This window comes from Rhinatrema bivittatum, chromosome 4 (genome assembly GCF_901001135.1).
Source record: "Rhinatrema bivittatum chromosome 4, aRhiBiv1.1, whole genome shotgun sequence".
NCBI lineage: Eukaryota > Metazoa > Chordata > Amphibia > Gymnophiona > Rhinatrematidae > Rhinatrema > Rhinatrema bivittatum.
Window position 1 is genome coordinate 166,905,866 of NC_042618.1, and position 20,248 is coordinate 166,926,113.

Consider the following 20,248-nt stretch of genomic DNA (forward strand, 5'->3'; position numbering starts at 1 on the left):
GATACAGTTTAAAAATGTTGCCTGGACCTAGGGTTGCACAGTCGACATCAAGTCCAATAGACACTCCAGGCATTTGATCTGTGATTTTAAGGGCAGTTCACAATTCCCAAAAGGGATTGCGTTTTTGGAAGCCTGCTTGCTTTTGTTCTGAACCCACAAAAACTGCAGTTTTGTTTGGGTTCGACTGGGATTTGTTATTTATTTCGGTCTATTCTTAAACGGCTGTGAGGCAAAAGGTTAATTCCCTTGTCGTTTTTGACTGATCTGGGTCCATCTGTGCAGATGGAGAATTTTAGATTACAGGACCTAATTAACTGAGCTAACAATTTAAGGTAAATGCTGAACAATGTGGGGAAAAGTATAGACCCTTGAGGGACCCCGCAGGATGGGGTTCGAGGGGGGATGAAGAGCCTGTGACTTGTACTGATTGCAGCCTGTCAGACAGATAGGATTTGAACTCCTGGTCCTTCCGGCCTCCGAGAGCTGTGAGAGCAGTATGGTGTGATCCACCCTATCAAATGCAGAGGAGAAGATTGTCTAGCAGGGAGATGAGGACTGTTTCTGAGCCGTAACCTGGGCTGAAGCCAGACTGAAGTGGATCTAGCCACTTGATCTCTTTAGGCTGGTTGTACAGACTTGCTCGATAATTTTCCCCGGAAAAGGCATGTTTGATACTGGGCAGTAGTTTTCTGGTTTGTCTTTTTGTTTAATTAGTGGGCATTTTACAGCTCTTTTTTATTGCAGTTGGTAGCACCCCTTCCAAGAGGGATGCATTTACAATTTTAACAGCCTGGTCTGTGAGGATCCTGCTTGCTTGCTTGCTTCAATAGCTTTGATGGGCAAGGGTGAAGGGAGCAGAAGGTTGGCTTTGCTTAGAGTTTTTTCTGTTCCGGGGGTGAATGAGTCTCAAGTATTTGGGGGCCCTAGGCAGATCTGGAGTTGTCACCTCTTTCCCCTGAATTGCTGGAGAAAGATCTGGCTTCCCTGGATTGCAGAGGACGGGTCTGTAGTCTTTGCCTCATTTTTGAGAGTGATCAGGGGAGTGCTGGTGGGAGTGTTTTGGAAATCCTGTTGGAGACTTTTAATCTTGATGTTGCTCCTTAGTTTTCATAGGGTAGAGTGGTCTTATTAAAGAGGGGGTTGAAATAGGTTCTTCACTATTTGGAACAGTCTCTTAGTTGAGTCTGAGGCCTGTTGATGCTTTGAGAGAAGCATTGTAATTTTTTTTTTTTTTGAGCAGCTCTTACGATTTTATGATAGGAGGCCATGTGCAACCTACATTTTAGCCTATCCTCCTCTAAGAGTAATTTGCACCATCTCTGTTCTATTTTCTCCCCTATTAGTTTGTGGGCGTGGAGTTCTGCAGTGTACCATGGGGAGTGATTATGTGTGTGGTAAGAGACTTTACTTAGTGGAGTGCTTTCTTCCCAGGCCTTTGCTGGATTTATGTTCCAAAAGTCAACTTGGTCCGTTAAGGATGTCAGGGCCAGACCCACATGGGCAGAGTCTAAGGCCTCTAGAAAGTTTTCAGTGGTTTGATTCTTTTTGTCACAAATCTCTTTCAGGCTTTACCTCTTTTAGGTCACTGGTTAGAGGAAACTTGAATAGGAAGTGATCGGTCCTGGAGAGAGGGGTGATCTCTATGCTGCCAGGACACCCCAGGTCCTCATTCGTCTCTATGCTGCACGTATGGTGTTACTAACAATCGGGCCGATACAGTACAGTGCGCACCGATGGAGCGCATTGTTAACCTGCCACTGGACGCGTGTTTTCCCTTACCCCTTATTCAGTAAGGGGCGGAAAACGCACGCCAAACCCGCCGAACCTAATAGCGCCCTCAACATGCAAATGCATGTTGATGGCCCTATTAGGTATTTGCGTGCAATTCAGAAAGTAAAATGTGCAGCCAAGCCGCGCATTTTACTTTCAGAAATTAGCGCCTACCCAAAGGTAGGCGCTAATTTCTTCGGGCACTGGGAAAGTGCACAGAAAAGCAGTAAAAACTGCTTTTTTGTGCACCCTCCGACTTAATATGGCGACATTAAGTCGAAGGTCCCGAAGAGTAAAAAAAGTAAAAAAAAAATTTGAAGTCAGCTAATTTCTTCGGGCACTGGGAAAGTGCACAGAAAAGCAGTAAAAACTGCTTTTTTGTGCACCCTCCGACTTAATATGGCGACATTAAGTCGGAGGTCCCGAAGAGTAAAAAAAGTAAAAAAAAAATTTGAAGTCAGCCGGCGGCTGTTGGGTCAAAAGCCGGACGCTCAATTTTGCCAGCGTCCAGTTTCTGAGCCCGTGGCTGTCAGCGGGCTCGAGAACCGACGCCGGCAAAATTGAGCTTCGGCTGTCAAACCCGCTGACAGCCGCCATTCCTTTTGCCTGTTTCTACCGCCGGGCTTCATTTCAATACTGTATCGCGCGCACAGGCGAGTGGCCTGCCCGCTCTCCCGCGGACTTTACTGAATCGGCCCGAATGTGATTCCTGAGCTCACTCTGTGCCAAGTCACATCCTGTGTGAAGCCTCCTGCCTCTGTGCCAGGTCACACATCTCGCGTGAAGCTTCCCATCTTTATGTGACATGTCACACATGCTGTATTAAACCTCTTGCCTAAGAGCCATATCACACTCTGTGTGAAGACTCCTGCCTCTCTGCCAGATTGCATGTTCCATGTGAAGCCTCCGCCTTTGCGCCATATCACATCCTGTGTGGAGCCTCCTGTCTCTGTGCCACATCACAAGCCATGTTGTCACCTGTCTGTGCCACGTCACATCCCAGGCGAAGCCTCCTGCCTCTGTTTCAGGCCTCACATCCCATGTTAAGCCTTCTGTCTCTCTTTCTGCATTATTACATATTACTTTGTGTGAGGGAGGGCGGACAGAGGGGCAGCTCATTGTTCTGTATTTCTAGCCTTCTGCATCATGTTAACAGAAAGATCATGTGACATTTCCAGCAGAGAAAAACACAGTAAATTTTTTATGTTTTCTGGCTGTTTCATTGTAAAATTGCCCAGCGCTGTGCAATAACATTCCTGAATTATTAACCTACTCATTAGAATGTTTTATTTGCTGGCTGTCTCCCTCCAACCTCAAAAGCAGCAACCAACAAAGACTAAGGGGATGCTCGTGCTTTCAGCACATGTGCAGAAGCTGCTCTTAATAAGGAATGCCGACACTGCCACCCTCTCCTTAAACTTAAAGAGCATTTATACGTCAGAACTCCAGCCCGCTCTGATTTAATGCTTCCTACCCAGTCTCTCCTCTGTCTCAGCCAGGGCTCCTGTACCACTCACTACATCTTCTGCTGGGAGAGCCTAGTAGATGAGGTGGGATATACATGCTTTTAAGATAAAATAAATAAGAAATGCCATGCTGGGTCAGACCAAGGTCCATCAAGTCCAGCATCCTGTCCGGGTTGCAAGAACCCAGCAGATCCCAATTACTCCTCATTCTCAGGGATAGTGATGGCTTTCCCTCATTTCCTGGACTAATAGTCTTTTCCTCCAGGAACTTATACAAACCCCTTTTTAAACCCTGCAGCGCTGATCGCCTTGACCATGATTTCTGGCAATAGACTGCACAGTTTGGATGTGCACCGAGGGAAAAAGTACTTGCTACAAGTTGTTTTAAATCTGTTAGTGGCTAGTTTCATGGAGTGTCCCCTTGTTTTAGCATTATTTGAAAGGGTAAATAATCATCCTTTAGCTACCTTTTCCACCCACTCATGATTTTATAAACTTTTATCACATCCCTCCCTCAGCCTCTTTGTCAAGCTGAGGATCTCTAACCTTTGTAGTCTCTAATCACAGGGGAGCCGTTCCATCCCCTTTATCATTTTTGTCGCCCTCCTCTGTACCTTTTCTAGTTCTCCTATGTCTTTTTTGAGATGGGGCAACCAAAACTGCACACAGTATTCAAGATGAGGTCACACCATGTCTTGATACAAAGTTAGCTGTGAGGAACCCCAATTGCCAGTGCTCCTGCACCATTCCCTACAGCGCCGCCTGCTGGGAGAAGCTGGGACTGCAGGTGGTGCGAGCTCCTCCATGGCCTCGCTCCCTATAGAACTTCCTGCTGAAAAGAGGATGGGACTACAGGAGCTGAGAGTCCCCACAACAAGTGCTAGTGAACCATTCCCTACAGTGCTTCCTAATGGGAGAGGCCAGGAATGCAGTTCTCCCAACACCCTCTGAGCTCCTGCATCATTCCCTACAGCACCTCCTGCTGGCAGGAGATGGAACTGCAGGTGACATCAGCTCCCCCACAGCTATTGCTCCTGCGCCATTTGCTGCAGCGCCTCTTGCTGGGGGGAGACTGGGACTACAGGAGCTGCGAGCTCCTTTAAACATTTTACCGGTTTCAATCTTTCCCAGAAGGAATCCCTAGAAGAACAGTAAATAAAGCAGTGGTGGCAGAAACCTTCTCTGTTGCCAGGGATATTTAATTTCAAATCCAAAAGATGATGAAAGAAATTCAGTGTATATGTATAGCAGTGAATATTCTTGCAAAACCTGCTCCAAATACTCATCTCAGAAATCAAAATAACAAACCAAAGAGAAAAAAAAAGCAAATCAGCTATCAGTCTATGATACAGCTGAAATATGGTTTGAAACAGGGAAATTAAACATCACTTTTAACTTGCACCCTTATGAAAAATACACAGCAGTGTCATAAATAAAGTATGAATTACCACACTGACACTTTCATTTTAAATAAGGGAAATAAAAAACACTCTCCGTCCTATCTATAATTATTTGCCACGTGGTGAGAGACGGCGAGGTTGTTCCCCCAATGTCATTATAGCATCCGGGCAGCTTTATTGGGGGAGGTGAGCTGAAGAATCTGCAGAAAGACAGACAGTGAGAGAAAGAGACAGAGACAGACAGACAGCGAGAGAGATAGAAAAAGAGAGAGAGAGAGATGAATGCACCATTTTATGACCGGGACCAGACTGAAAAATCAATTTTTAATTGAGTGTATTCTTTGAGCAAATCCCACTGTCCATCATCTCTTGCTAATGGAATTTCTATCTTGGGTCCTTCTAATCAGCCCTTCCACCCTAATGGCCCCCTCTCTCATGCACCAAACTGTTAACTCCACCCTCTTCCATCCTGCTGACTGAGGCTAGTTTGCCCAAAGCTACTAAATCAGGTTGCACTGCTGGCTTTAGTGCAGAAGATTAACCTTTTCATAGGGACTCTGCTGAAAGTGATTAATAGTGGAGGGAGCGCCTGACATCTCTGTACTGAAGCTACAAGTCTGGAACAAGGAGAGGCCTTCTGCATCTGCCCCCTCCCCTGCTAAACAGCTGCAGTAAAAGAGGAGCAGGACCTACAGACATCTTGGCACTCGGCTGCCTGTTCTTGAATCTTGCTCAGTTCAGACATATAAGTCAGTGGTAAGTTCATTATGCATGCATAGAGTGTACAGATCAGGGGTGGCCAACCTTTCACACACTAAGAGCCAAGAAATTGGGCGCACAGTACCAAAGACCTCATATTTTCTAAAGATGAAGGGTTGTTGGGGGAAGACACCCTTCTAACAGCATCTCTCCCTCTCTCGATCCCCCTACCCTGTCCCCACCAGTCTCTCAATCTTATTCCGCTCCCACTAGCCTCTCTCTTAATCCCCCCCAAGTCTCTCACAAATCCTTCCACCCTGTCCTCCCAAATTTTTCAGTCCTCTCATCCTATTCCCACCAGATTTCTATCAGTCTCTCTCTATCCTCACATCCTGTGTCCACTTGTCTCTGACCAGCATCTTCTTTCTCTCCCCTTATGGTCTGCCCGATATCAGTTTCCCTCACATCCCATCGCTCTCCCTCAATCATCCCCAGCATAACATTCCCCAGACCTCACAAGAACAATGACAGAGGCTCAGAGGCTCCAACACCTCCCTCCAAATCCCTTGTGCTACTCTGTCGTCCCCCCCCCCCACTCATTCTCTGACTAACACAAGTATCTCCCCTGCCCCATCCCCTCTCTCTAACACCTCCTTCTCCAGTGCCCTCTCTCGAATACACCCTCTAACATTACCCTTTTTGGCTCTTATACACCCACCGCCTCTCCCCCAAAATTCACCCCTTTTCAAGTCACTCCAGAAGTACTCATCCATTCTTGTATGTGTCTCTCTCTCAAATTCTTCTTCCTCTAATCACCATTCCTGGCTCTCTTACCCCTCCATCCCATCACACCTCTAACTTCCATTCTCCCCTCCCCACCCATCACCACTTCTGGCTCTGTTATCCCCATTTCCCCTTTCACCCCCTCTAGCTCTCCCCCTTCACTACCCATGGCTGTCACCCATCCTCACTCTCCCTCAGCTGTCACCTGCTCTGGCTCTCTCACACACACACACACTTTCATCACCAACTCTGCCCCACCCTGACTCCATTTCTGTTTTTTCTCCCTCCTCCTGTTGTACATCGCTTAGGAAGATTTTACTGTAAGATCTGGAAAGCGATTTATACATTTTATAAATAAATAAAATGTCACTGCCCTCAGAAGCATTCACCCCCATTTGCACCACTTCTTCAAGCCTTCACTTGATGACTACTCTCCCCAAGTATTCATTAACTGCATTCAGCCCCTTCCAGCATTCACTCCCTTTCCCTTGCCACAAATTATTCTGGCCTGTGTGGAGCTTTGGATGACTCCCTCTTCCCCTCTGTCAGCTGAATCCCCAAATCATGGGAGCACACTGAGCTGCTAGGCCGGGGGCTCTGTACAACATCAGCCTTTCCTCTCCATAGAGCAGACCACAGAAAAGCCCTCTACACCAGGCAGCAGGTGGGATAAGGGTTTGTATAGGATGGGGAGATCTGGAGCAGAGAACTGACTGACTGGCTCTTCTTTGCAGCTAGGACCTCACCCCCTCCTCTGTAGATGAGTGCAGATAGGGGTGAGGGGGGAGAGGCAAGAAGCAGGGTGAGTAGAAGAACAGGGAAAAGCAGAGAAGACCATCTGATTCCTGCTCCAGTTCCTTCCTTCTGTCTCTGCAAGAACCAGCAGCACTGTCAGGTCAGGAAGGAGAGGGGAGGCTAGAGCAGAATGGCTCTTCTCTGCTCTGTTCTATTGTGCATGCTTCCTGCTCTAGTCATAAGAACATAAGAAAATGCCATACTGGGTCAGACCAAGGGTCCATCAAGCCCAGCATCCTGTTTCCAACAGTGGCCAATCCAGGCCATAAGAACCTGGCAAGTACCCAAAAACTAAGTCTATTCCATGTTACCATTGCTAATGGCAGTGGCTATTCTCTAAGTGAACTTAATAGCAGGTAATGGACTTCTCCTCCAAGAACTTATCCAATCCTTTTTTAAACACAGCTATACTAACTGCACGAACCACATTCTCTCGCAACAAATTCCAGAGTTTAATTGTCCCTCCCCTCTGCGCTGCTACTCAATTGCCAGAGGGCAAGAGCTACATTTTGCACAAGAACGAGTCACATGTGGCTCCTGAGCACAGGTTGGCCTCCCCAGTTTAGGCTCTAGGCAATTTACAACTTAAAACATTCATAATGTAACATAAAAAAAATTAAAACAAACAAAAGCTAAATTTAAAACAAATGTGAATCAATACATAAAACACAGAACATCACCACATGACATCTAAAGGAACAAAGTGTAGGCCACATCTATAATCGCACCCTAGGTAATACCCTTATGGCCATCTTAAGCAATAATTAAAAATCATACAAGAAAACTGAAATATTCTTAATATGGGCCAGGACGACAATATCCATGGTCAGCCATTAGGTCCAAAATAAAAGTTCTGATCAATAAAATGCCTGAGTGTAACATGGGGAGTTGACCAACCCTACAGTGTGTATATAATGTGGGGAGAAAATCTATTCTACATCTTATCAATAACGTGGGCAGATGAGCCACCCTACAGGCTGTGTATCATGGGTGGAGACAACTTACCCTACAGACTGAGTATAATGCAGGGAGATAACCCAGCCTACTGCCTGTGTATAATGTGGCAAGAGAAGCCATCCTACAGTTTGAATGTAACTTGAGGATATAACCCACCACACAGTCAGAGTATAATATGGAGAGGTGATCCACCCTACAACCTGGGTTTAATGGAGAAATAAACTATCCCACGGCCCATATGTAAAACAGGGCGATAATCCAAGCTACTGAATGGCCTCTGGGGAGCAAACCAATAATGTGTGCGTATCCAGGAATCATGGTGAAACTACAAAGAAAAAAAAAAAAAAAAAAGGATCTCTCATGCATAGAATCTTTTCCAAACAGTTCTTGTAACGTGACGTCACGGTATTTCAAACCTCACAAAAGCTAATGATTGCTACTGCAGTGATAACTAAAGAGTTCAGGCTTTTTTTTTTTTTTTCAATAAAGCACCTAAAACTGATTAACTAGAAATAATGTTCATGCAATTTTGTTTATGCAACTTACCTCTGTCCCCTCAATGCTATAACAGAACACAAGAAGCGTTTCTCAGACTATGCTGAAGTAATCCTACAGCAACAGAGATCATTTGCAGAACATCAAATTTCAGGTCCAACTGCACAAGCCAAATATATTTTATATTCACCAAACTTGCTTACCTTTATTACTGATGGACGGTGGAGGAGGACAGTCAGTTAGCATTTTCTGCTACAGATAGTTATAGGGCCACAATTCAGCGTGCAGGCACCAGGAGCCATCAAGCAAGGTGAAGAACATCTGGAGAGGCCCAATGTGCTGGTGGCACTTACCCGATTTCTGGCACCCTCACATGTCCCAGAAAATTCTGTGCCATGCTTTCCTTCCTTCCTAGATTTCTCCTCCGCGCTGCCACCTCTACTGTAGCTTATTTAACTACCTCAGGACTCTTCGTATGCCTTCCCCTCCATCCTCTGCAGTGAGCCCTTGCTTTTTTCCTCCTTGCAGTGCCCTGAATCCATCGCCTGGGAACTCTTGATGATCTGAGCCGAAGTCTCCGCATCCACCAGCCTGAACACCCTCGGCAGACAGCAGGCAGGAAGCGCTGCTGCCGCCATCTTATTTCACGAACCGTTATGAGCCATTGAAGTGCTTCCTTCCTGCAGCTGACCTGCTGGCCTCGTGGTGCTCTAACTGCACAGCCACTGCTGCAGGAAAAGGAAAGCAAAATGGCAAGGGAGAGAAAGATAAAGCTAAAGACGAAGGGGCCATTGCTCCTGCCTCAGAAGAGCTTGGCTTCCCCTGAGGTAAGGGGTAGGGGGGGGCTAGGGAGTTATGTTGGAGCGGGTGGTGGGTCGACTAGGAGATAATTATTGGTGGGAAAGCAAGAGTAAAATGGGAGATAAACTGGCCTGCACTGTTTCAATAGGTAGGCAAATAGGCAAACGGGATGTTTCTGCAGATTTTTGCCTGCTGAAATATTTGGTATTACCGTCTGGTTATACAGACATGCCTAAGTACACGGGCAAGTGCAGTTGTATAAGTAAAACAGAGTAAAGACCCGAGCCGATGACCGCAATCCCACGTGCTGTACTCACGATGATAAAAGCACACGGTCACATTCCTATGCACGTCAGCATGCGTGTACTGACTTCACAGCGCAACGGCCTCACACGGGTGCGTCTTCCAGGAAGCAGCCAGGCCGGGCCCGGGTTGCTGCTGCCCGTCTCACCGTGAAAAGGGCGGCATTCGGCACTCCTTCCCATCCAAAGCCTGGTCTCATGCTAATAGCTTGTCAACATGAAACAGACTCCATAGAGGGGAAGAAAATTACCCGCCGAAAAGGAATTGACTGATCGCCATCTTTTCTTTAAGTAACCACTGACCTGTAAATATTTCATTATCCAACACGCCATGCTGCACACACACACACACACACCACGTGGAGCTGACGGGGCAGGAGGACTGCGCTCAAGCACAGCTGCAGGGCTAATCATTCCTGACGGGGGAGAACTGGTCACTGCCCGGGCATTGCCTGGGCATGGGAGGAGCCTTCGTAGGGTGGATACCTTCAAGCTCAGTCACATGAAATATTCACGCACTAAATGGCACAACTTCCTGTATATGCCAGATCATTACAAAATGGCAAGGTAAGGGAGGGGGGGGGGTCATCTTAAATGTTAGTGGATTGCTCTCCCCCCCCCTCCCTCCCTCCCTCTGTCTCCAGGTCCCTCCGTGACCTGGAGACAGAGGAAAGCAGGACATCTCACTGCTGGTTCCTAAGAAAGAGCAGCTGGTAGCACATGGGAGTTAAAAGCTCCTTCATTTCAATAGGCCTAAGTATCCCCTTTCCCACCTCAAGAGGTGTTAATGGAGAAATTACTATCAAATGCCCAGGATTCAGTGATCCCAGTCAGCGAACACCAATCTCCCTCCGCGAGCAGATTATCCCTCTAGGGCAGAATTAATATTTACCAGGGAACTAATTCTACCACAGTACACATTAAGATCATCCCAGAGTCTGCACTGACTTGTTATAAATGTGTGATGTGGAAGCTGGCTGCTCTGTGAACACATGCTGCTCTTAAAACAGTCAGCATGTAACAGCCAGACTCCCAGGACTGGGTACACTGCTTGCCTTGTGCATACACAGAACTGGGAACAGGTGCAGGACTCCTCATATAAGCCCAGTTATTGAAGTTGTACTTCCCTGTTCACTGTAGCGTTTTATAACTTCTATTTGTGGATGAGTCCTTTTTGGTCTGAACAGCACATGAATACCTGGCTCTGCTCCATCTTACAGATCTCTAGAAACTACCATAATATAGCAGTGGGGGTATACTACTGTCTACCCAACCAGCATTGTGAAACTGTGAAATGCTAACAGAGATTACACAGGATACTGAACACGGAAATACAATAATCAGTGCCCCCCCCCCCCCCCCCCCCAAGATTTCTGTGGCAGATTTTTCAAGATTGTGTGGCAACGCAAATTCTGGGGCAATTATCTGATAAATTGCATAATTTTGCATATATATGCCTATTAAATGTTAAAAAATGTACTTTATGGAACTAAAGTAAATTTCTGACATTTGTGTGTCCAGTTAATTTATTTGATTCTTTTTTTGGGGGACAGGGATCTTAGTGTTGGCACTTGGAAAGGGAAATGGGGAAAGCAACGGGGGATGCAGAGAGGGACAATGGAGCAGGAATCTAAGGCAGAAGGGGGTAAAATGGATGAGGAGAGAGGATAAGGAGGAGGGGAGGATAGGGGAAATAAGAGCGAAAGGGAATGCGTGGAGGAGAGGTTACAGGGATCAAGGGGGAGAAAAAGAAGAACCGGAATTGAAGAAAGAGATCCAGGATCATTCACACCCCTCCTCCTCCCAACACCGTCTCTTCTTTCACACTCCTCTGTTCCCCTCATTCACGGTCCCTCCGATCCCCTCGCTCGCTCTCCACACTCCTTCCTCCGATCCTTCACTCACACCCCAAAGCCTCTCCAACCTCCTCACTCTTTCCCCCCCCCCACACCACCCCTTTCTTTCTCTGTACTCCCCTCCTCCAATCTCCTCACTTACACTCCACAGCCCCATACAATTCCCTCATACATTTCTCACTGCTCTTCTGATCACCTCTGATCCCCCCCACTCACTTGCCCACAATGCCTCCCCCACAGTCCCTCTAATCCTCTCTTTAATTCTATCACATCTCCTCATTCATTCTCTCCCCTCCCCCCCACCCGCATCTCCTCTGATCCTTTCATTGCTCTTGCCCCCACCATCCATCCTCTTGGTCCAACCCAACACCTCACTCTCATGCCCGCCATCTCCATACTCTTCCTTCCCCTGTGCCAGCTCTGATCCCTCATTCACTCTGGCTCACACTACCGATCCCCTTAATCTTGAATCTTGCCCCCAACAACCCCTCACTGTCTTGGCTCCTCCGTCCCCTCATTCATTCTCTCGCCTCCCTGCTCTCCCTCTGATCCTCTCAGTTACTCTTGTCCCTCCCCCCCCCCCCCCCACAATTCTTTCACTTATCCCAGCTTGTTTGCAGCCCAATGGCAGTGCAGCTCTTCAGGCTGCATCCTCCCAGTCTGATTTCCTCTCAAACTTTGAACCATTGCAGCGTGATTCAAAGCATGACACTGGGGGCTGGAAGCAGAAGGCGAGGCCGTGGCTCGAGGCGTTGTGCGGCACTGCAGTTCCAGAATCGCATTGGGGGGGGGAAGAGGTTGGTAGTGGGACAGAAACAGGAGGTGCTGTTGCCATCGCTGCTTCTCCTATGTCACAGTTCACGTTTTAGCCCTGATCTCTGTGAGGAATGGCGAATTCCATGGGAAAGGCTGAATTTTGTGGCCCTTCCCAGAGTCACAGAATCCGGGGAGACCAGGGGGCCCCCAACAATAATAACGGCATACTTCAATTATCCTAAGATCGACTAGGTGAATATCTCATCAGCGTATGCCGACTAAGCAGAGGGGTGCCAAGGGTCTCCTGCACCCGGGGACCACGCGCCCCTCCACCCTCACGTTGTTCTTGGAGAAATGCTTAAAGTCAGGAAATTCACACTAATGCAAATGCCAGAAAAGAAATGAACAGACTGTTGTGAGCAGCCTATGGGGGCGAAAGCTTCCCTGTGCTCACTGAGACGGGGGATAAAGGCTCACTTCACCCTAAAAGTCCCTGGTTGGCCACCCTGTAGGAGCCACATAAAAAAAATTCTCACCCTTCAGCTAGTTAACAAAACATGAGAAATTATATTGAGCCCCAGAGGTTAGGAGCGAGGACTGGAGAAAAGGCAATGGGGAGAAATCCCTTTCAAATAAGTAAGAAAGGAAACTCACGAAGTTCAGCCTCTCTGAGGGAGCACACAGGGGCCACTAATAGCCTGGTCACTGCTAGGCAGAACTCGATACTTCACAATAACCGTGCACCAATAAATCGCATAACAGTACTCAAGACAACTTTCCAGTACAGGTCTGCCACTAAAAACAAAAGCATTGATTTTTTCCCCCAAAAAACAAGGAATGCTGAGTTTTAGGCTGTATATTATTAATCTAATAAAGAATATACATAGCCTGCACAAATCACAACCAATGAACTCATGTTTTGGGTTTCTTTTAGCAAAATACAAAACCTCCAGATGGATCACCTCTACTATGGTCCTCCTCTTTCTCTCCATGTAGCTCTGGACCAGGGCCGGGACAAGGGTATTAAGACATCTCTGGCAAACCTTACAGCCTTGTGCCCTCCCCCCAAAATGCCCTCTCTCCATGCACAATTAAAAATTATACATTTATAACATGAAAAAGGGCATTCAAAGTACAATCTGACAAGGTAAAATATCACTTAAAGTAACATATATATTTACATACACGGCTGTGGTGTCAACCAGAAAACATTGCAAAAAAAAAAAAAAAAAAAAGCAACTCATATGGAATTAAGCCTATTGTACTGTGAGTTGGGTGTGAGCTTAGCCCTCAAAGCCAAGATTAAACAATTTCAATTCCAATATAGTAAAGCTCCAATACCAAAACAGTACTAACTGCCAGCACTCAAACAGTAACAACCCTACCTATGAAAAGGCAACACTGCAAATATTACACCAGGTTTAAAACACCAATACACTACCGATTAGGAAAACAGAATGAGCCAACTTGCTATAGATCATTATACACAAATTACATGCCAGCAGAATACCTCACCTCGGTCACAAATGCAGAACAAAGAACCCATAATATATAAATAGAAACATGTAGACAAAAACAGAACTGGAAACTACAAGAAGTCAAACTCTGTATGTAATGCAACAATGGAAAATTAGAATCACCACCATGGCTCATAAAACATCAAACAAAAAAATTAAGAAATATAAAACATTAATCATAACAGTAAAAAATACTATTTTAAAAGAGCTGATAAATAGCATATTTTTTGATTAAACATATAAAATGTTTAAATAGTTCCAAAAAAAATCAATAAAATATTTTAAGAGTAGACACATCGAATAACATCCAATAATTAAAACTAATAAGGATAAAAGAAATTATCTGTCTCCACACGTGGAAACTTTGATTTCCAGTCACCCTGAGATAGTCATGGATTAGCTCGGGGAGGAGAGGGGCACACAAATTTTGCCCTTGGCTGTCTCTCTCTCATATAAAACACACTAACACATATATGTTCATTCTATACACTCTCACATGTTCATACACTCACTATTTTCCCCCTCTGGAACACACACTCCACCTTCAGTCCATGTAACCAATGGAACTACTCCTTTTTCTTCTCTGGGCATGGGCCGATGATGCTCCTGCTCCTTTCTTCTGACCACATGGACCAACGCTGTTGCTGTTCCTTCCCTCCCCTCTCAACCTTTCCCTTCACCTCACTCACTCTTCCTTTCCCTTCCCGTTCCTTCCCTCTCTCTCATCCCCCTTCCCCTCACTCACACTGCCTTCCTTCCACACTCTCATCCCCTTCCTTTCCCCTCACTCACTCCTCCTCCTTCTCATTCCTTTCCCTTCACTCATTTCTCCTCTCTTCCCTCCCCTCACTTGCCTTCCTCCTCCTTCCTTCCCTCCCCTCTCACTCATCCCCTTCCTCTCACTCACTCCTTCTACCTTACCTTCTCTCACTCCTCCTTTTTCCCATTCCTTCCCACCCCTCTCACTTTCCTGTCTCTCTCCTTTCCTCCCCTCTTACTCATAAACCTCTTCCTTCCCTCTCCGTTATTCAGCTCAGCTCTCTTTTCCTCCCCTCCCTTCTTTGTATGAAGGAAGGGGAGAGAAGGAAAGCAAGGGGAGTTCAGTGAATGACAGCGATGTGAAGAGAAGAGGAGAGGAGGAGGCAGGGGACTGAGAAGTTCTCACTCCCAATGCCTTCCTCGCTTCATCTTCTCTGGCTTGTGGGGCGTGCAGGCTCTTCTGAGTCACCACAGGTTTTCCTTAGCCCATGGTGGGTGGGAACACTACAGGTACATCAGCAGTTTTTCTTCAGCCTGCAAGGGGTGGCTATCCTGCTAGTATCAGCACCGCACTGCCATGTTTTGTTTATTTTCTTCTGCCAGCGGAGGTGGAATAGGAATCCCGCGGGCAATGCATGAGAGGAGGGGTCACACTGTAAGACCTGATGCGTGCCACCTACAGAACTGGAGCCCTGGGCCTTGGCCCCTTCCCCTATCTTCCCACTCTGTACACCACTGCAGCCAAGAAGGTTAAGTTTCCAGTTGCCATAAATGACTGCTTCACCGAGAAGCTTGTCCTGGAATTAATTGAAAGAGGGAGCTACTTTATATCTAGTTCTCAGTGGAACACTGGCCCTGGTATAAGGGAAAAGGGTATTGGAACAGTTTAACAGTTTTACAATACTAATTATATAGTGCAATCAAATTTGCATAATCACTGGAAGGAAGAACAACAAATAAAATTATTACAATTTGGATTTTCAGAAGGCGTTTGACATAGTCCCTCATGAGAGGCTTCTACGAAAACTAAAAAGTCATGGGATAGGAGGCGATGTCCTTTCGTGGATAACAAACTGGTTAAAAGACAGGAAACAAAGAGTAGGATTAAATGGTCAATTTTCTCAGTGGAAAAGGGTAATCAGTGGAGTGCCTCAGGGATCTGTACTTGGACCCGTACTTTTCAATATATTTATAAATGATCTGGAAAGGAATACGACGAGTGAGGTTATCAAATTTGCAGATGACACAAAATTATTCAGAGTAGTTAAATCACAAGAGGACTGTGATACATTACAGGAGGACCTTGCAAGACTTGAAGATTGGGCATCCAAATGGCAGATGAAATTTAATGTGGACAAGTGCAAGGTGTTGCATATAGGGAAAAATAACCCTTGCTGAAGTTACACGATGTTAGGTTCCATATTAGGAGCTACCACCCAGGAAAAAGATCTAGGCATCATAGTGGATAATACTTTAAAATCATCGGCTCAGTGTGCTACAGCAGTCAAAAAAGCAAATAGAATGTTAGGAATTATTAAGAAGGGAATGGTTAATAGAACGGAAAATATCATAATGCCTCTGTATTGCTCCATGGTGAGACCACAACTTGAATACTGTGTACAATTCTGGTCGCCGCATCTCAAAAAAGATATAGTTGCGATGGAGAAGGTACAGAGAAGGGCAACCAAAATGATAAAGGGAATGGAACAGCTTCCCTATGAGGAAAGGCTGAAGAGGTTAGGGCTGTTCAGCTTGGAGAAGAGACGGCTGAGGGGGGATATGATAGAGGTATTTAAGATCATGAGAGGTCTTGAACGAGTAGATGTGACTCGGTTATTTTCACTTTCGTATAATAGAAGGACTAGGGGGCATTCCATGAAGTTTGCAAGTAGCACATTTAAGACTAATCGGAGAAAATTCTTTTTCACTCAACGCACAATAAAGCTCTGGAATTTGTTGCCAGAGGATGTGGTTAGTGCAGTTAGTGTAGATGGGTTCAAAAAAGGTTTGGATAAGTTCTTGGAGAAGTACATTAATGGCTATTAATCAATTTTACTTAGGGAATAGCCACTGCTATTAATTGCATCAGTAGCATGGGATCTTCTTAGTGTTTGGGTAATTGCCAGGTTCTTGTGGCCTGGTTTTGGTCTCTGTTGGAAACAGGATGCTGGGCTTGATGGACCCTTGGTCTGACCCAGCATGGCAATTTCTTATGTTCTTACACTTAATAGCAGTTGCAAGGTTTAAAAGTCTGTGTGAGGCGTGGACATTATAAAAAAAAAACAAAACAAAAAACATTTTGGAAACTCAGATAAAATGTATTCCATTAATTAAGAAAGGTTGAAAGAAGACCAAATGACTGCCAGCATGATGACAAGGCATCTTTTAAAAAATGGAAAGTAAGTTCAGATGAGGAAAATAGGAAAGAACATAGGCACCATAAAGTTAGATTTAAAATATCAAGGATTCATGAACTGGATGGAATAAGATGGGAAAGTTGATGAGCAGTGGGCAAAACTGAAAGTAGATGTTATAACAGCAACAAACCTTTTTGTTAGGAAAATAAATACAGGTAAGAAACATCAGGAAAGGTCCATTGAGCCCGGCATTCTATTTCTGACAGTGGCCAGTCCACATAAACAAATAGCCGGCAGATCCCCAGTAGTTTTCCTATTTCTTGTATCTCACTGCCAGAGATAAGCACTAGCTTTTCCAAGTCTACCTAGCTAATAACTGTTTATGGACTTTTCCTTCAGGAACTTGTCTAATCCTCTTCTGAACCCAACCCAGGAACATCTCGCAGATCCCATATCACTCCAGTTTTATCGTCACTTCATTGGTTGCCTATTAAATTCAGAGTCCAATAAAAGGTCTTGTCCATTATCCACGCTCTTATCCATAATGCTTCTTCATGATGGCATTGTTCTTCACTGCGTATATACAAACCAGTGAGACAGCTAAGATCCTTCTCAAAAAACCTTCTCGTAATAGAGCCTTCTCTGTAGTGGGCCCTATCCTGTGGAATTCATTGTCAGACTTTCTCCGTCTTATACCATCCAAATCAACAATTTAAGACATTATTAAAAACACATTTATTTCAGAAAGCTTTTAATTCCCCAGCTAGTACTGGTTCTTAAGTATTGCTGTCTCCCCCATCCTGACTTCCTCACCTACTGGCACTTTTCTGTATTTATTTTGTAACAGAGTTGTGTTTTGTGTTATTTCTGTTTTACCCCTATGTTCTATGCTTTTTATTCTTTTACACAGAATATGCATGTTTTAACATTGTGAACCGTTTTGATTAATTTTCAATTGAAAAAGCGGTATACAAACACTATTAAAAAACAAAACAAAACTATGGGGTTCATTTATCAAAGTGGTTTATGGTGTTTTCGCATGCGAAAAAAGACTTTAATGCATGCGAAAATGCCTTATCCCAAGGTGCAATGCAAATCTGGAAAAGGGGAGGAGTTTGGGTTGGCTTTGCGAATTCATATCACACATTTTTAATGTGGGAAATAACTACACCTTTTTCATTTGTTATCGCACTTTGTGATGTTTTCACAAATAGCATTTTCACTATTTTGAGAGAGAGAGAGAGAGAGATAAACTAGCTATAAGGACCTTATAGTAAGTAGGTATTTATACCTCTGTATGAGGCTCACCTAGTACCTTGAGGTGAGGTTTAGGTAGGGGTGTAGGGGTTAGGGGCCACTTTATCATTCAGAGTGAGACGTACGAACAGAACAATACACTCTTGTGAAGATTTGATGACCTTCGGAGTGAGAAAACTCACCCAAAGATGAGATTAGTACAATGTTCTCTCAACCTTGCTTGATGTTACCCAGGTAGAGAGTCCATCAAACTAGGTTGAGAGAACACTGTACAAATCTCATCTTTGGCTGAGTTTCCTCACTCCAAAGGACGTCAAATCTTCATAAGAGTGTACTGTTCTGTGCGTACGTCTCACTCTGAATGTCAAAGTGGCCCCTAACCCCTACACTACTACCTAAACCTCACCTCAAGGTACTAGGTGGGCCTCAAAGAGGTATAAATACCTACTTACTATAAGGGCCTTATAGCTAGTTTCTCTCTCTCTTGCTTAGTGTGAAAAAATTATCACATTCTACAGTAATACCTATACAAAGCACACTTTGCAATAAACAGGCTATTACCATAAAACACACCCCTTTTCCTATTGCATGCGATATTTAGTGCATTTTGATAAATCCAGGCCTATGTTAGTTCTCTTGACCATGTCCTCTGGAAAGAGATTCCATTGCATTGAGTGTCAAAGTTCTTTCTACAATTTGTTTTAAATCTACCGGTTGCTAGTTTCATGGAGTGTCCCTAGTATTACCTGTTCCACCCCACTCATGATTTTATAAATTTCCTCTATGAGGAAAGGCTAAAGAGGTTAGGGCTCTTCAGCTTGGAGGAGAAGAGACAGCTGAGGGGAGAAAATGAGGTCTATAAAATAATTGGAACAACTAAACGTGACTTTGTTATTTACTCGTTCAAAGTACATAAACTAGAGGCGCACAATGAAATTACTAAGTTGCACATTTAAAACTAATAAGAGAAAATATTTTTTTTACTCCATGCATAATTAAGCTCTGGAATTCACTGATAGAGGTGAGGTGAAAGATGTTAGTGTAGCTGCATTTAAAAAAAGATTTGGACAAGTTCCTGGAGGAAAAGTCCACAAAACATAATTAAGGTGGAGTTGCAGAAATACACTTCTTATTCATGGAATAAGCAGCATGGAATCTACCTACCCTTTGGGACCCTGCCAGATACTTGTGACCTGGATTGGTCACTGTTGGAAACAGGTTACTGGGTTTGATGGACTTTTGGTCTTATCTAGTATAGCAAATGCTATGTTCTTATCTCAGTTGTCTCTTTCCCAAACTAAAGAGCCCTAATCTGTTTAGCCTTTCTCCATAAGGGAGCTTTTCCTATCTCCATTATAATTTTTGTCATCCTTCTCTGTACCTTTTTTATGTCTGCTGTATCTTTTTTGAGATGGGGTGACCAGAACTGCACACAATACTCAAGATTAAGTCGCACAATGCATCTGTACAAAGGCATCGTGAAATTCTCAGTTTTGTTTTCTATTCCTTTCCAAATAATTCCTAACGTTCTATTTGCCTTTTTGACTGCCAATGCACACAAAGCTGAAGATTTCAAGGCACTTTCCACAAGGACTCAGAGATCCTTTTCCTGGGTGGTGTGACTCCTAACAAGGACCCCAGTATCGTGTACCTGCAGTTAGGATTATTTTACACTTTTTCACATTAAATTGTATCTGCCAATTAGAAGTCCAGTCTCTCTCACAAGGTCCTTCAGCAGTTCTTCACAATACCCTGCTATTTTAATGACACAAAACAATTTTGTGGCATCTGCAAATTTGGTTATCTTACATGTTCCTTTCAACAGATCATTTATGAATATGCTAAATAGCACGGGCCCCAACACAGATTGCAAGGACTCTCCACTAATAACTTTTCTCCATTCGAAACCATTTAGTCCTACCCTCTGTTTCCTCTCTTTTATCTAGTTACCAATCCACAATAGGACACTGCCTCTGATCCCATGACCTTCCAATTTCCTGAAGAATCTCTCACGAGGGATTTTGTCAAATGCTTTCTGAACATCCAAATACACTATATCAACTGGCTCCCCCTTTATCCTCATGTTTATTTTCACTCTAAAAAAAAAATAAATTGGTAAAGCAAGACTTCCCTTTGCAAAAACCATGTTGATTCTCTCCCATTAAACCATGTCTGGCCTAAAATGTGCTCCCTCACAGAAGCATGTTTTCTAAAGAAGTAGCTGAAAAAGGTAAAGAAAAAAGAAAACCAGATTAGCATTCATAAACTACAAAGACGA

The 20,248-nt window shown here is 44.5% G+C and overlaps 1 protein-coding gene across 12 annotated transcripts in view; it reads right to left on the bottom strand.

Moving 5' to 3' along the window:
* The window catches only part of RBFOX3 (RNA binding fox-1 homolog 3), a 559,590-nt gene that overhangs the window by 113,785 nt on the left and 425,557 nt on the right, over positions 1-20,248 (bottom strand). For 2 of the 12 annotated variants that reach the window (XM_029599164.1, XM_029599165.1), the window contains exon 1: positions 9,772-9,792. The exons of 3 other annotated variants lie outside the window; for them this stretch is intronic. In XM_029599164.1, the coding sequence (XP_029455024.1) occupies positions 9,772-9,786 (15 nt within the window). In that variant the 5' untranslated portion in view covers positions 9,787-9,792. Of the gene's footprint in view, positions 1-8,568; positions 8,929-9,771; positions 9,948-20,248 lie in introns of those variants that run through there. 7 more of the 12 variants (XM_029599159.1, XM_029599158.1, XM_029599166.1 and 4 more) reach the window with 6 other exon arrangements.